The 16,226-nt window shown below is 38.6% G+C and overlaps 1 protein-coding gene across 1 annotated transcript; it reads left to right on the plus strand.

Annotated features, from left to right (window-relative positions):
* The first annotated feature begins 9,600 nt into the window (after positions 1-9,600).
* On the plus strand, positions 9,601-13,442 carry LOC109220221. The gene is made up of 4 exons (XM_019384680.1): positions 9,601-9,786; positions 12,049-12,109; positions 12,488-12,549; positions 13,063-13,442. Exons 1-4 carry the CDS (start codon positions 9,703-9,705, stop codon positions 13,135-13,137), a joined length of 282 nt encoding a protein of 93 aa, XP_019240225.1. The 5' UTR covers positions 9,601-9,702; the 3' UTR covers positions 13,138-13,442.
* Positions 13,443-16,226: the final 2,784 nt, after the last annotated feature.

Here is a 16,226-nt window from a genome sequence, read left to right on the forward strand (position 1 = left end):
TTTCAAATCTGTGACCAAGAAAGCAGTGGTTGAGTTTGTTCATTCAAACATCATTTGTCGGTTTGGAATTTCAAAGGTAATTATCATGGACAATGGCGCAAATCTTAACAGTCATTTGATGAAGGAAGTATGCCAGCAGTTCAAGATTATGCATCGAAATTCCACTCCGTATCATCCCAAGGCAAATGGAGCGGTTGAGGCAGCTAACAAGAACATAAAGAAGATACTTCGAAAAATGGTGCAAGGTTCTAGGCAATGGCATGAAAAGTTGCCTTTTGCCTTACTGGGTTATCACACTACTGTTCGCACTTCAGTAGGTGCAACTCCTTATTTGTTGGTATATGGTACTGAGGCAGTGATACCCGCGGAGGTTGAGATTCCATCCCTTCGAATTGTTGCTGAAGCAGAGATTGATGATGAGGAGTGGGTCAAAACCCGGTTGGAGCAATTAAGTCTGATTGATGAGAAAAGACTGGTGGCAGTATGTCACGGCCAGTTGTATCAAAAGAGAATGGCAAGAGCATACAACAAGAAGGTGCGTCCCCGGAAATTTGAAGTGGGTCAGTTGGTATTGAAACGTATCCTTCCACATCAGGCGGAAGCGAAAGGCAAGTTTGCCCCAAATTGGCAGTGGCCATTCGTGGTAACGAGAGTGTTGTCCAATAGTGCTTTGTATTTAATAGATATAGAAGGCAAGTGTGTAGACATGGCTATCAATTCTGATGCGGTCAAAAGATATTATGTATGATTTCTTTGGTTTAAATTGTGTTCATTTGTACTTGGCATGTTTTGAAGATTGAAATGACGAAGGCATTTTATTTTGCTATCTAAACACTTTATCCATTGTTATCCCTTTGAGCCTTATTTGCTTTCTTTCATACCCCTCTTTTGGAATCAGTAGCAAAGATCAGAAACACAGATACAGAAGATAAAGAGAGAGAAAACGAAAAAGAAGAGAAGAGAGAAGAGACAAAGAGAATAAAGAGAAAAATGAAAAAAAAAAGAAAAAAAAAGAAGAAGAAGAGAAAAAAAGAGAAAAAAAGAAAAAAAAGAAAAAAAAGAGAGAAAGAAAAAAAAAAGAAGAGAGAGAAAGAAGAAAAGAAAAAGAGAAAAGTACAAAAACAAAGCAACTCCTATGTCATGAACTACGTTCGACCTGATTCCTTTTACGTAAATGCAGGCAGCCTCACGGTTCGGTCCCATCAAAATAAAATGCAAAGCCCCCAAGCAAAGAAACTGGGGCAGAAGTTGCGATTTTGTAAAAGATCTGATTCAAAAAGTTGTAATTTTGAACCCATTCAAGTTGTTTGAGCCTTTATGATATCCTTTCTTTCTAACCCTATCCAAAAGCTCACATTACGGTCCAAAGAAAGACCTTCCGATCAATCTTTGAGGGATGCCAAGTCAAGCAAGTTAGAGGTATGATTCATATCAGGGGCAAAGCTCCGTTCTGCGCAGGAAAAATGAATAAATGAGAGAGTCTTATTAGTGAAAACCCTCACGGGCACCATAAGGCGACGGAAAGTTGAGAGAAATTTAAATGAGAGAGTCTTATTGGTGAAAACCCTCACGGGCATCGTAAGGCGACGGTCAGGGGCAGATTTATCCGCTTCGTCGAATTTTTTTACTATTTATATATATATAAAAATAATAAGTAATACAGAAATATAAGATAAAAGCACTAAAAGTGACACCACTTGCAACAAAACAGCTCAGTAGTCTAGTGGTTGATAACTTCAAGTTTGATGTAAGAGGTCTTGAGTTCGAACTCCCTTGGCTCCAAAATATTTTTTGACTGTTACGGGCCTCTTACTAGAAATAGTGACACCACTTATAAAAATCCTGCTACGCCACTGGCGACGGTGAGTTTGAGAGATGAACAAATGAGAGAGGTTGGCTGGTGAAAACCCTTCAGGGCGCCGCAAGCCAAGTAAGGTGGTTGACTTTGCAAAGGAATTGGATCATGGGGACCCCAGGCATAAATTGTGAGGACTGAAAGGTGATTGACTGAATGGACTAGGCTGATTAATCCAAAGTGCCTGTCATGATCATTGATGCCAGCAGCCTCACCCAGATAAGTCCTTTTTCCTTTTCTTCCTCAAACAGTCTTCCTGCTTCGAATTTTCTTCTTTATTCATAACTCTCGAAGTCATTGAATTTCATCTCCTTTTTGGGTTTACTTTCTCTAAGGCTTTTTCCGATGATAGCCTTGCTAAGCCAACAAGAAGGGATTGCAAAGCTTATTACCAACTTCCAAATTGCACAAAGCAAAGTGCGGCCACAACATGCCAGAAATAGTATGATGCACAATGAAAAATAAGGTGTAGCCGAGTTTCAGGTAATCAAGTGGTTTCGTGAATTATGGGAAGGAGTACAGAGATTCAGGTTGGAAAGCCAGAAATGATAAAATAGCAGGTTGAGTATAGGGCACTCAGGGTTCCTTGGTTAAGGTTCAATCAGAAGGTGAAACAATTCCTTGCCGGTTGGATGCAGTTGAGCAGCACAAAGCACAATAGTGGAAAGTCCACCCTCAGCAAGAATGCCGCAAACTAACCACCGCATTTTCAAACTGACAAGATTTTTCTTTGATTGAAACAGGGGCAGGAAATTTTGTTTGTTCCGGAGAAACCCTCCGTGAAGAAAACAGGTGCCAGACAGGCTCGGCCATAAGTTTTCAGTACTCTCCTGGATAACGGGATTTAGTAAGTTTTGAGACCCTCGCAAGTGACCAGGTTTCACGAGAGTTTTTCTTTTGGGAGGTATAATTCAGCATTTAAGTTTTCACTTTTGAAGATGAGACTTGGACTGAAATTTTCAGGATATGGGAATTTAGCTTAGAACTGATTTTGATAACAAGAGTCGGTTAACACTCACAGATGTTCCCAATATCAAACTGGGGCAGAAAAATTTCTTTTGTTTTGTCTGTTTTGTTGCAATCAGGCGCCCTCCTGGAGAACAAGGGAAAACAACTCAAGTTTAAGGGAAAACAGTTTCAAGTAACAAGAGAAGAGGATTCGAGTCCAGCAATTAGGCGCCCACCTGGAGAACAAGGGAAAGCAGCTCAAGTTTCAAGGGAAAGCAGTTTGAGTTTCGGCAGTCAGGCGCCCACCTGGAGAACAAGGGAAGAATGTTCAAGTTTCGGCAATCAGGCGCCCACCTGGAGAACAAGGGAAGATAGTTCAAAGAAAAAACAGTCTCAAGAAGAAAGCAGTTCAGGTTTAGCAATCAGGCGCCTACATGGAGAACAAGGGAAAGCAGTTCAAGTTTCAGAGGAAGGCAGTTCAAGTTAAGAAATCAGGCGCCCACCTGGAGAACAAGGGAATACGACACAAGTTCAAGGAAAACAGGTCGAGTTCAGTATTCAGGCGCCCACCTGAAGAACAAGGGAATATAGTTTAAGCGAAAGGCAGTCATAAGAGAAAGCAGTTCAAGTTCAAGCAATCAGGCGCCCACCTGGAGAACAAGGGAAGACAACGCAAGGTTCAAGGGAAAGGAAAGCAGTTCGAAGTTCAAGCAATCAGGCGCCCACCTGGAGAACAAGGGAGAACAGTTCAAATTTCAAGGGAAAGGAAGACAGTTAAAAGGAAAATCAGTCTCAAGAGAAGGTAGTTCGAAATTCAAGCAATCAGGCGCCCACCTGGAGAACAAGGGAAAACAGTTCAAGTTGCAAGGGAGAGGAAGGCAATTCAAGTTCAGCTATCAGGCGCCCACCTGGAAAACAAGCGAGAACAATTCAAATTTCAAGGGAAAGGAAGACAGTTCAAAGGGAAAAGCAGTTTCGAAAGAAGACGGTTCAAGTTAAGAAATCAGGCGTCCACCTAGAGAACAAGGGAAAACAGCTCAAGATTCGAGAGAAAATAAGTCAAGTTAAGCAATCAGGCGCCCACCTAGAGAACAAGGGAAGACAGCACAAGTTTCAAGGAAAAGCAGTTTCGAAGTAAAATAGTTCAAATTTCATGGGAAAGGAAGACAACACAAGTTTCAAGGGAAAATAGTTCACGTTTCGAGGGAAGACAGTTCAAGTTTTGGCAATCAGGTGCCCACCTGGAAAACAAGGGAAGTCACTTCAGAATGCATTTCAAGTCAGCAACAAAGGAAGCTACCTGGGAAGTACGAGTCAACAGCTCAAGATGCAACACAGAGCCGCAGAAGCCGCAAGATCAAGTTTGAAGATACGTATATAGGATTCTTGTAATTCATAGATCATAGTTTAGTTTAGCTTCTTTTGGTTTTGACTCGGTGTAATAAGGAGTTCAGCAAACAGTAGCAGCAGCAGCAACAGTGAAATCATAGCTTCTCTGTAGTCCCAGCTACCAAAACTTCCCGAACTACACTGACCTGATTCCTTTATAGCCAAGGATATGTAGGTAACCTCGAAAGCAGGGCGCGATCAAATCTTTAAAAAATGCTTCCCACGGAGTATTCAAACGGGCAAAAAATCACTCGTCTCTACTCACTTTATCTTTGCACGAAAATTCTTCGTGTTTCCGAGCAAAGAGGGGCAGCTGTGAGCACATGATTTTTGCCCTATACGAACTACTCCTATAAAATCCCAAGAAACTAGATTTTTCTTAATTATCTGCCATTTTCAGGAATTTTTGTAGAATTTTATTAATTGTTTGCGTTTTTGTGCACATTTAATTTTATTAAAATCATGAAAAATACAAAAATATCATGAATTGCATTGAGGTCGTATTTTTATATTTTAGGATTAATTAGTTAATTAATTGTTGCATGAAAAAGAATGAAAATTAAAAAAATGGCCCATTTTACATTTTGTTACCTTTTAAATGCAAGATTATTGATTTTCTTTTTTTAGGATTTAGGAATTTTTATAATTTTAGGAAAATTGGTTGGTGTTACAGCTCAGGATAATTTAGGATTTTAATTTTAAAAGGAAAAAGAAAAGAAAAGAAAAGAAAAAGAAAAGGAAAAAGAAGGAAATAAAAAGAGGGCTTAGTTTAAGGTGTTGAATTTGGGCCACTTGCACCCGGATTTCCCTCAATTCACAAGCCCAAAGGTGTAGTCTACCTGGTCCAGCCCATTTTCACGGTTTAAGTCTTCAGCCTCTAAGACACTTGAAACGACGTAGTATGAGGGCAATACTACGCTGTTTTGAGTTCAAGTAGCTTAAAGTAATCCTGGCCCTTCATTTCTCTCATCCAACGGACAGTAGAGCCTCATTCCAACTCGTTTAAAGATGTCTAAATACCCCACTTACAACCTAGGACCGTAGTCGTTCATCTCCTTTACCCTTGTATCTCACCGCCGTCCGCCACCCACCGAAAATCGCCAGTGGCGGCGGTTGGTCTCCATAGTCCCTCAAATCTTGCCCATACAACCCCCATCGTCCCCTCACCCCAAATCCACTTCTATTTCTTTCCAAAAATCACCCATCTTCCTTATATTAGGGATGTAAGAACCACAGTGGAGTCTCTTTCGCCTTTTTGTCTAATCTCCTCATAATCTGGTCTTTTCTCGACATTGAGCATACTTGAATCGTTCATCTTTTGAGGGGAGGATTCAATTGGCTTTGATCCCAATTGGGTTCATGGTGTCCGGATTCTGGGCGAACAACCATCGAGGGCCCAAGACATTTAGAGCCTCTACTACATCCTCTTCTTGGCGCATGTTGAGGATTGTAACATGAAGCACTAGCCGTTGATGAAATTCCGGCTAGTGATCATGTTACAATTCCCATCATTAGTCAAAATCCTTGTTCGCCGGATTTGCAATCGACTCGTTATTGGTTCTCTTCGGCTCATCAGAATCTTAAGCAAACTCGCCGGTATGACCCGTCCTTTGTTATCAAGTCTGTGTCCAAGTTGGTTTCTAGTTCACAATAGCTTAACAATGGCTTAATAATTAGGTTAATTGCATGTGTTAACAAATTTTTATCTTTTGGGTATTCCTTTTAAAATCCATTTCTCGTTTAATTTAGAGGTTGTTTGTTTAAACCTGCGTTGAATTCGTTTATGGTTGTTGGTTTGGATCCGATTTGGGCTTGTTAGTACAGAAGCCCAAGGGGGAACTTAAGCATGTTTGGCTATATGGCCCAGATTGTTGGTATTTTCTGAAAAGTAAATAACAGAAGATAAAGGGTATTTGGGGGATTTGGATAGAAAGAATCTTTCATAACCACTTAGGAAGGTTCTAGCAAAGTGGAAAAAGAGGCTGATTTACTAAAAAGGTTCAAATGTTGGGTTTGATTTGAAAAAGAGAAAATTGGGGAAGGGGTAATAGTAAAGGAAAAAACCAATCTCTGCTGCCGTAATACCCCTCTATAAGAGCCTCATTTCCCTGAATTCTAGGGCAGAGATTAGAATACCAAAAGAAAGAAATGGCTAAAAGTCTTTTCCTAAAAAGAAAACTACTCTAGTTTTGAGCATGATTTCCTTCTTTGGCTAAAAAGGTTTAGGAGTGGTCTTTCTTGGTATTTTTCCTGGTCTTTTGAACTGAAATATGGCTGGAGATTGAAGCTGTTAAGTTGATGATTATTGCTATTCTCTGTTATTGCTTTGCTGCCATAAGACAAATACATTTTTGGTTTTGTTTTGCTGTATCCAGGTACTCCTTGAATCCCTAGAATTTGAAGTGAATATACAATGCGTGTGCTAAAGCTGATATGATTAAGCATCGATTTTTCAGTAATTGGTTCCAGAGTTCTATTAATTTGTATATCTTTTCTTCTACTAGTCACTTTTCTGTTTTGCACATCAGCAGATGTAAATCCGCGTTAGAGTGTAAAAGTTGTTAGGATTTGAATTCTGATTGTGTTAAGAATCTTGCAAAAAGTGTTAGAGGTCTGAACCAAGTGTACATATACTGTGATTTTGGTTTTTGGGTCTGTGTTGGAATTATTTGGATCTTTAATATAGCGTGTTTGGGAATGATGTTTGGAGTTTGGTTATCGCTATTGCATCCAGTCTTTTAAAAGGTTTTATCTCATTCTTTAGGTCCTCTTAGTGTAAGATAAATCTACTGGTTCTTTAACACTCATTCATGAAATTGATACAGCTGTGAGGCTATGAAATTCCGTGGAAAACAAATGAATACAATCATGGGTTGTAAATGTGTCAATATCATTCCTTCTGCTTTAATACGTACGTGTGTGATGTTGACATAAATAGAAGCCTGACGTTGTATATCTTGATGGTGAAAAAGTTTATGAAAAGGTTAAAACAGGATTAAAGGTGCAGAAGTTATAGTCTCTCGCTAAAGTAAGCAATGTGGTGTGCATGACAAATTTTGTTATTAGTTGCCACGCTGTTGTTTGAGCCTCTTGTTATAGTTTGTGAATTAATTGAAAAATAGAATAATGTATAATGTCTAGGCTCCGACTAGCTTGGCCCTATTGTATCACGCTGTTTCCATGGTTGACATCGCTGTTCAAACGATTTCTTTGTGTTTGGGCCTTTTTGTTAAAGGATTTAATAAAAGCTGGCCATTCTCTCATACAATCTAAGTTGGCGGGTTTGATATCTCCAAAGCATTATATTAGATGTGGCCATAATTTAATAGGCCGCTAATTTAAATGTAGTACTCTATGGCCGAGGTGTCCCATTCATAATTGAATCCCTATGGCCCTCGTGTTGATTTTATGACCTAGATGTTAAAAATAAATATTCGTAGAAAAGCCTTTAGGCACGTGTTAAAATACAATTGTGATTGTGTACACATTCGCGTGATATAACTACGATTCTAAAAAACCAATACGGAGTATGCGTTCGCGCAACTTCGATCAAACTTCCTTAATAATAAAATTATTGTTAATAGGACACTAAATTAAATGTAGTTCTCTAGGCCGAGGTGTGCCATTCATAATTGAATCCCTATGGCCCTCGTATTAATTTTCGACTTAGATATTTAAAATGATGTTCGTAGTTTGCTTTAGGCACGTTCAATATACCATCGTGGTTGTGTACACGTTCGCGTGGCATAATTACGATTCTAAAAATAAAACCGGAGTATGCGCTCGCGCACTTCAGCCAAACTTTCTTAATAATAATAAAGCGTTACTAATTGTGTACACGTTCGTGTGACATAATTTTTGACGCGTCAAACAAATGGGTACACGTACGCGTGACCTGTTTTAAGATAATGTCTTAATTAAAAAGGGCAAATGCACATAGGTTCTATAATGAGTAATTAAACAATTTGATTAAGCCAAGTATGATCAAAGCGACCGTAGAACCACAAAACTAGGGAGTGCCTAACACCTTCTCCCGGGTTAACAGAATTCCTTACCCGAATTTCTGTGTTTCGCAGACATTAAAACAGAGTCAAATCTCCTCGATTCGGGATTCTAAACCGGTAACTTGGGACACCATAAACTATCCCAAGTGGCGTCTCTGATCTTAAATAATAATCGCGTTTCGATTGTCACTTAAATTGGAAAAACTCCCTTATACCCCTTCCAGGGTAGTAAAAAAGGAGGTGTGACACTTATCAAGTTGCATTAAATCATGCTAGACCAAAGGTTCCAACTCCTTCTTCTTTTGATTCTCAATCATCTAAAAGAACTGCGGGAGTAAGAGCACTTAGTGCTTGGGCGGGGTTTAGGGGTCCTCAAGGTTCTAGTAGTAATAGTTTTTCACAACTAAATAAGCTTGAAGTTTATTTGTCGTAGGGAATTGAAGAAGTGAATCCTGACGACTCCTTTAATCTTTTGCAATGGTGGAAGGACAAAGAAAAATACTTTCTGGTTCTTTCAAGAATGGCCCGCGACATTTTAACTATTCAAGCTTCAACAGCGGCATCGGAGAGCGCTTTCAGTCAAGCAAGACATCAAATCGGTGATTATAGAGCGTCTATGAGGGAGAACTTGGAAAAATCAGTACTTTTCAGAGATTGGATCCATTCGGAAAGCAGAAATTTTGGACTTGCTGAATCACAACAGAGGAAGACGAAGCTTACGAAGAAATGCTAGTTGAACTTGCGAAGGATGCTGCTTCGCCCGACAATGAAAGCGGCAATGATCAAGCTACTTTTCCGCCACCACCAGCGAAAATTCCTCCGGACCTTGACGGATTTATGAAGTTTGTAAGAGATACCATGAACTTGTAGGAATAAAAATTAGTATGTATTATATAACTTGTATTTTGGCACATCTTGATTAATTTTTTTTTCTTCTCAATGGTGGTATTAGCACATTGTTGTGCCCATTCCATAGGGAGGAGGAAGACTAAGAAAGATATTGTCATGTTTTTTAATGCTATAATAAAATTACAAGGCATTGCTTTGAATATCTCTTTACAATATTTTTGTCTTTAAATTTGAATTAAAAAATATAGGTCACAATTCTATAATATATTTACAAGGCATTGCCTTAGATATTTTTTTAACATCTTTTTGTTTCTAATTTCTATTTAATTTTTTTTAAAAAATTCAATATTTAGCCGTTGGACCCACTTAGCCCGCGGGCCTGGCCCGTTTAACTCGGGACCATGAGTTCGTGGGCCCGGTCCCCGGCCAATTCTTTAAAAAAAAAGGGTTTAGCCCGGAATCAATAGGCCCGTTTATTTAAGGACCGGCCCGGGATCGAAACCTTTTAGACCGGCCCACTTGGCCCGTTTAGGGCCCGGACCTGCCACATGCCACCCCTATTATAATTTTGCCCAACCCACCATATTTTGCAGCTTCTATTACCTCTGGTGTCTAAACCAGTGGCATTATTCTCTCGATTCTTCCCATTATTATTCAATGGGGTCAATGCTAGGCGATTGGCCTTCTTTTGACCCTCACAATTTCAGCCAACTTCGCCCTTCTGATCCCTCCACCCCTTCTGTAAGCACCCTTTTTTCCTTTTTCAATTTCTTGTAAATAAAAGTTCAATCTTGATATTGCTAACCCCTTTTCCCACTTAATTTCTTTGTGAATTTTCCATTTTTTAGCTGATTATTGCTCGACCCAGTATAGCTCTATTTGTTTTATGCACAAAAAAAATGAGTTCTTGGGACAATTTGGAGGTGTTTGTTGATGTGCATTTGAAAAGCTCAATCGTGATTTGTACTAACCCCCTTTTCCTATTCAATTTCTTTGTGAATTTTCCATTTTTAGCTGATTTTAGTTCGACCTATTTTTGCTCTGTTTGTTTTATGCACACACACACACAAAAAAAAAAGAGTTCTTGGGAATGTGCATTTTGAGAAATTCTTCATTTGTTGTGAACCCCTTTTAAAGAAACGCTAATTTGTCTTAAAAGATCAATTATTTAGTATTTCTAATGAAATGGGTCCTATTTGAGCTGAATGAATATAGAGAATTTGTATACCAGCTAGTTTGAGATTGGGATGTAGTTGATTACTACAACATACCCACTATAATCCCACTATGTGGGGTCTGGGGAGGGTAGTGTGTACGCAGAACTTAACCCTACCTTGTGGAGATAGAGAGGTTGTTTCCACGGGATGTAGTTGATTGATTGTCATTATTTTTGCGCTCATGTGGCGTTCTGTTATTAAAGCTAGTGAAATATCTGATATAGGAGCCTTAAGCCTATTTATGTTTCTGGTTGAGAATGGTTTTTGATGTAATGATGTTTAATTTGCAAATGAAGTTGAGGATTGCCATAATTGTGCATATCTAAAAGAGAGTATTTGAGCTACAAGTAATTAGTGCTGATTTTGGATTAAGTGTATTCTAGTTTTGGTGCATTAGTTTCTATTAGATAGATGGTATAAACAAATATTCAGTGCCCATAGAGATCACACATCACATCAAGCAACAATCTTGATCATGATTAATTGGAAACGGTAAACAACGACTAGACTCGAGCATATTCAGTATGTGGTGTCTTCTTGATGGTTTGGGGATATCTGGGGTTAAATTTGTTGCTTATGTGCGCCAGACTTAATGTATGCTACACTCAGCTTTGCAAAAACAACCCCTCTTTGTTATCACGCGTGGTTTAAATGACCACTACGTGGCATATGCTGCCATAATCCACTGTACACTAGCTTTGCTTTACAGTTGAAATGATAACCATGCATTTGATTATGATCTGTTACGGCGTTGATTATTAGTATGCACTGCTTCTGTCACTGTTATTTCAGTTACTTCTACTTCAAACTCGAACTGACAAATATGTAAGAGAGGCAGCAAAAATGACAACCATAATATTCTAAGACTGTCTAGATAAGCTATACAATTACTTGTCACTATAGCGCGATATAGGAGATGTTGTACCATTAAATTCCTGTGTTTTAGAGCATACTATAGAACCTGTCCTCTAGAGCCGTATATTTTACAGCACAAGGTTTATGATCTACCTTGTGAGGATTTTAAAGCTTTAGATGTAGAAGAGCTGCATATTATAAGAAGTGTCTATTATCCACAATGAACCTTTTTCCGATTATTGTTGCGTATTGAATCTGGTCTCCATCTTTCACTGCCCTTTGTTTTTCTCCACTCTGGTAGTTATCACAAAATTAGAAAGTAAATATATGGAATGTTTGATCATAAAGTTACTCGGCTAATTTCATAGGTTGAAGCTCATTATGTCTCTCCTAACGAGTTGCATAAAGTGAACTAATATTTTATTTTCAAAGGATATAGAAACCTACATATGCACTTCAAAATCTCTTTAAAAATTTCTCTACATTAGCAAACGTTTTCCACGATCAAGCTAGGAGTAAGGTTTCCATACACCCCACCTTCCCTAGACCCCACTTGTCGGATCACACCCCCACTTGTCGGATCACACTGAGTATGTTGTCGTTGTTGTCGTCGTCGTTGTTGTTGTTCCGCGATGAAGTTACTTGAGCCGAGGGTCTATTGGAAATAGCCTCGCTACCCCATAGAGATAGGGGTAAGATCTGCGTACATCCCACTCTCCCCATACCCCACTTGTGGGATCACACTGGGTATATTACTGTGATACTGTCGTTGCTTTTGTTGTTTCTCCACGATGAAGTTACATGGTGGTAAACATTTGGACTTTGGTTTTTAGTAGCCGGAATGCATCTTCATTTTTCTTTTTTCCAATTTGGAGGATACTAGTAATTTTGTATATCCACTTATATAATTCTATGCTCTTTCTGTTTCTAGAGAATGACACCTGTGACTTATCGCCCTACTCATGATAGGACTCTTCCACCACCAAATCAAGGTAAATCAAGAAAAGGATTCTTTTTGTTTCTTAGACATTCCTATAGTTTACATTTACGTATTAGTTGCTCTCATCCTTGTGGAAACAGCCTCTTGCAGAAATGCAGGGTAAGGCTGCATATAATAGACCCTTGTGGTCCGACTCTTCCCCGGACCCCGCGTATAGCGGGAGCTTAGTGCACCGGGCTGCCCTTTTTTGCTCTCATCAGCTACCTTTATCAGGCAACTGGATTATGGATATGTATAAATCTAACTAGAATTCTAACCCCCTCCCTAAGTGAATGAGCGTAAAGCTTTTGCGCTAAATTCGTCCATTTTTGACTCAACGTATCTTGCTTCTAACTGGACATATCTTATTGGCCTACATTTGAATTGCCAGTTATTAGTTCTGAAGCCAAAAATATACTTCTGAGACACTTAGAGCAGCGTGCTGAAGAGAAGGTTAGTATTCATTTCATTTTGACATTCATTCTTGTTTCTGTGATGGATATTTGGCAATTTGTGAAAAGAAAAAGATCCAAATTTATCCCTTTACTATATGGAATATCTTAATTTTACCCTCCGATATACCTTTTAGGCCATCCACACCCTTGCCAGTTTCCACTAGCATAGTGTCTCATACTTGCCCTTGACTTTAATGGAGCTTCAACGTGGATTGGGTGAATACCACGTGTTAAAGTACTTCGGGAAAAGGTTTATATTTACTCCTCTACTTTTGACTATGCCTTCAAATTACCCTTATACTTCATGTTAGAGTTCCTTAAGGTCAAGGACAATAGGAGAAGGACGAATAGGAGACGATTTGTTAATGGCAAGGGTATGAGTGATCTAAAAGCATAACGTATGATAAAATTAAGATATATCATACTAGAGGGGTAATTTTTTTTTTGTGCCCGTTTCTCTTTCTGAAATGTGTTCTATTCCTTCATGGTTCTGAATGTTTTGGTGTTGCAGTTGAGACCGAAACGTGCTGCGGCTGAAAATCTGACACCAGAGCATGGATCTAAGCATCTTAAGGCATCCACCTGAGATGCTTCTCTTTTTGTGCTACTCTTGGGGCGGGAAGAAGATGAGAAAACACGAAGTATGGCAGTTTCAAGCCGGACAGTACACAACTTGGTTTTGAGAGATGACTTCTAAATAGGTTGACGTCTTCGGGTTCTCTTCATATTTCTGTAAATAATGTTGTAATGGCAGAGATGCATGTTGTTGTAAAATTGAGAAGAGCTTGTTTGCTAATTGCATATATCAATGGAGAAATGTACATTATTGAAATGTTGTTGGATGAGATTTCTTGCATGAGCATTGAAAATGTAGCATATGGATTTTTGGTAGTCTTAGATGTGGAATTACTCGGCGTTCAGAACCAGTCTTGAAGTGAATGAATAAGAACGAAGGAAATGAGACGATTCTTTCTTGAACTATATCATAAACAGATCTTTTCCTCCACAACAATTACAAGTTTTTCTCTATTCCTCTTGTATATCGTCGTAACGCGCTTTAATGTTAGGTTTTGGATGGAAATTTTCATATCATTGGCATTTAGGTCTGATTTGGATCCCTCTTGTTGTTTCCTTTTCCTCCCGCATCTTTTCCTCGAAATAAGAAAGAAGATGCTACACTTGAATTGTATTATTAAAATGCTTATTGCTTACCAAAAATCCTTACTTCTACGCTATACAATTAACATTTTAGATTTTCATAACATGTGTAAATTAGCTGTGGGGAGTTTAATTTATTTCCTACTTAGGTATAATATATTTAAGATTTGTTCAACTTCAACTAATGACTAAGTCAATTTGTTTGATGATACGAGACATAATTAACACTTCTCATCTATTTCCCATTGGCTGTTAACTAATTGCTTATAATATTAGTTAATTAAGCTGCCTTTCTCTTTCCACACACACATGCTCTAGCATTTTTCATAGTTAGAAGTCTTCAAGTTGAATAAATTTTAAATTATTCATTATACAACAATCCCTTCTTTATTATTCGCCGCATAAATAATTTTTATTTAATGCTCTGAATAATTAACATGTGAGAATGGGAGCTTTGTAGTAACGGTGAAGTTGTCTTCGTGTGACCTATAAGTCACGGGTTCGAATCGTGGAAGCAGCCACTAATGCTTGGATTAGGGTAGGTTGTCTATATCATATTTCTAAAATTGCGATCCTTCCTCGGACCCTGCATAAATGCGAGCTGCTTTGTGTACCGGACTGCCTTTTTGATAACTAACATGTGAACTAAATGGGACATTTGCATCTATACCCGTTTTTTGTGCTACGTTTTAACTTGTGCCCGCTTTGCAAAAAAAAATTGCAAGCGTACCCGCTTTTTCGCATAACTTCAGCATACGAGGCTGAAGTAGCAAAGGCAATCACGCAAAACTTCAGCATTCTAGTAGCCGGGCCTGAAGTTCAGCTCTAGAGCTGAAGTTTTTGTGTTTGTAACTGGGGAACTTCAGCTCTAGAGCTGAAGTTTTTATCTTTGTAACTGGGGAACTTCAGCTCTAGAGCTGAAGTTTTTGTTTTATAACTGGGGAACTTCAGCTCTAGAGCTGAAGTTTTTTTTTGTTTTATAACTGGGGAACTTCAACTCTAGAGCTGAAGTTTTTGTTTTATAACTGGGGTACTTCAGCTCTAGAGCTGAAGTTTTTGTATTATAACTGGAAAACTTCAGCTCTAGAGCTGAAGTTATTTAGATCATCACTAGTCTACATTTGCTTACAGAAACACGACATTGGATACAATACACGCATAGGCATCATTGCAAGAAGGATAGTTAGACCAGAGCTCAATTTTAGAACCAAAACTGTTCATTGGCTTTCTGAAACAAATTGAAAATTTCTGCACAGCGACAGATGCAAAATTAATCCAACGACGGCGAAAACCTTTGATCCTGTCTGTGCCCGGAGCATCAAACCATTTACAATTTTTCTTCTAAATTTTAATCTTTCATTCACTATTTAGGTTCAGCAACTAATTAAGGATTGTTCAGTTAATCATCTAGGTGCCACTTTAAATAATTAGTTTATAATTTTATTTTTAAATAATCTGATAAACATATTTATGGCAATCATCCCATGAATTGAAGTTCCATAGCAACACCAACAACAGTAGAAGAAAGAAGAAGAAGAAGAAGAAGAAGAAGAAGAAGAAGAAGAAGAAGAAGAAGAAGAAGGAGGAGGAGAAGGAGGAGAAGGAGGAGGAGAAAGGGAGCTGAATTTATTTAAAAAGTGGGTATAAGTTAAAAGTTTTTAAAAAAATGGGTATAGGTTAAATGGGGGCAACCAAATAGGGCGCCCCGTGCAATTTTTACGAACTAAATGACTCCTTAATATGCAAGTTTTTGGAGAAGAATGACAGGAAATGTAGACCCAATTCTTGAAAGCAGTATTGTAAATTGTGACATGTCATATGAAGGATTGACCAAGAATGGTTCTGGAAATAGAGACCCAATTCTTGAAAGCAATATGTCATGTGGGGGATTGACCAAAGAATAAGCCTAGAATTATTTAAAGACAATGCTAAAAGAAGTCCAACATTGTCCAAAATAGTTAAATTTCTGACTGAGATTTTACACATGTTGATTGTCAACTTTCAGCGTAGAGTAGGGCGGCACTCCTAGATCTATATTGACCTTACAAGAAAACCACAAAATATCTCGCGTTTATGTAGGGCTCGAGGAAGGGCCGCACATCAAGATAGTGTGATGTAGATAGCTTACCTTGATACAAGTATTAGTGGCTGATTCCACGGTTCGATTTTGTGACTAAGTCACATGGGGACAACTTTACCATGCTTCAAGGTTCCCCTGCTATAAGAAAACCTTATTGGTCGTACTAATTTTGAATATTGACCTTACAAGAACACCTTATTAAGGGTAGTCCGATGCACGAACTATTCCGTGTTTATGTAGATCTGGAGAAGGACCATACCCTAACTCCCTAAGAAGGTGATGTAGATAGCCTATCTTGATGCATGCATTAGTGGTGGTTCCACACCTCGAACACTGACATATTATTCCAAGACTCCCACTGCTACAGAAAACCTTATTGGTCTTACTAATTCGGATTTGCGCGGAATACATAATTCTACTAAAGATAAAGCATTTTC

This window comes from Nicotiana attenuata, unplaced genomic scaffold (assembly GCF_001879085.1).
Source record: "Nicotiana attenuata strain UT unplaced genomic scaffold, NIATTr2, whole genome shotgun sequence".
Lineage (NCBI taxonomy): Eukaryota > Viridiplantae > Streptophyta > Magnoliopsida > Solanales > Solanaceae > Nicotiana > Nicotiana attenuata.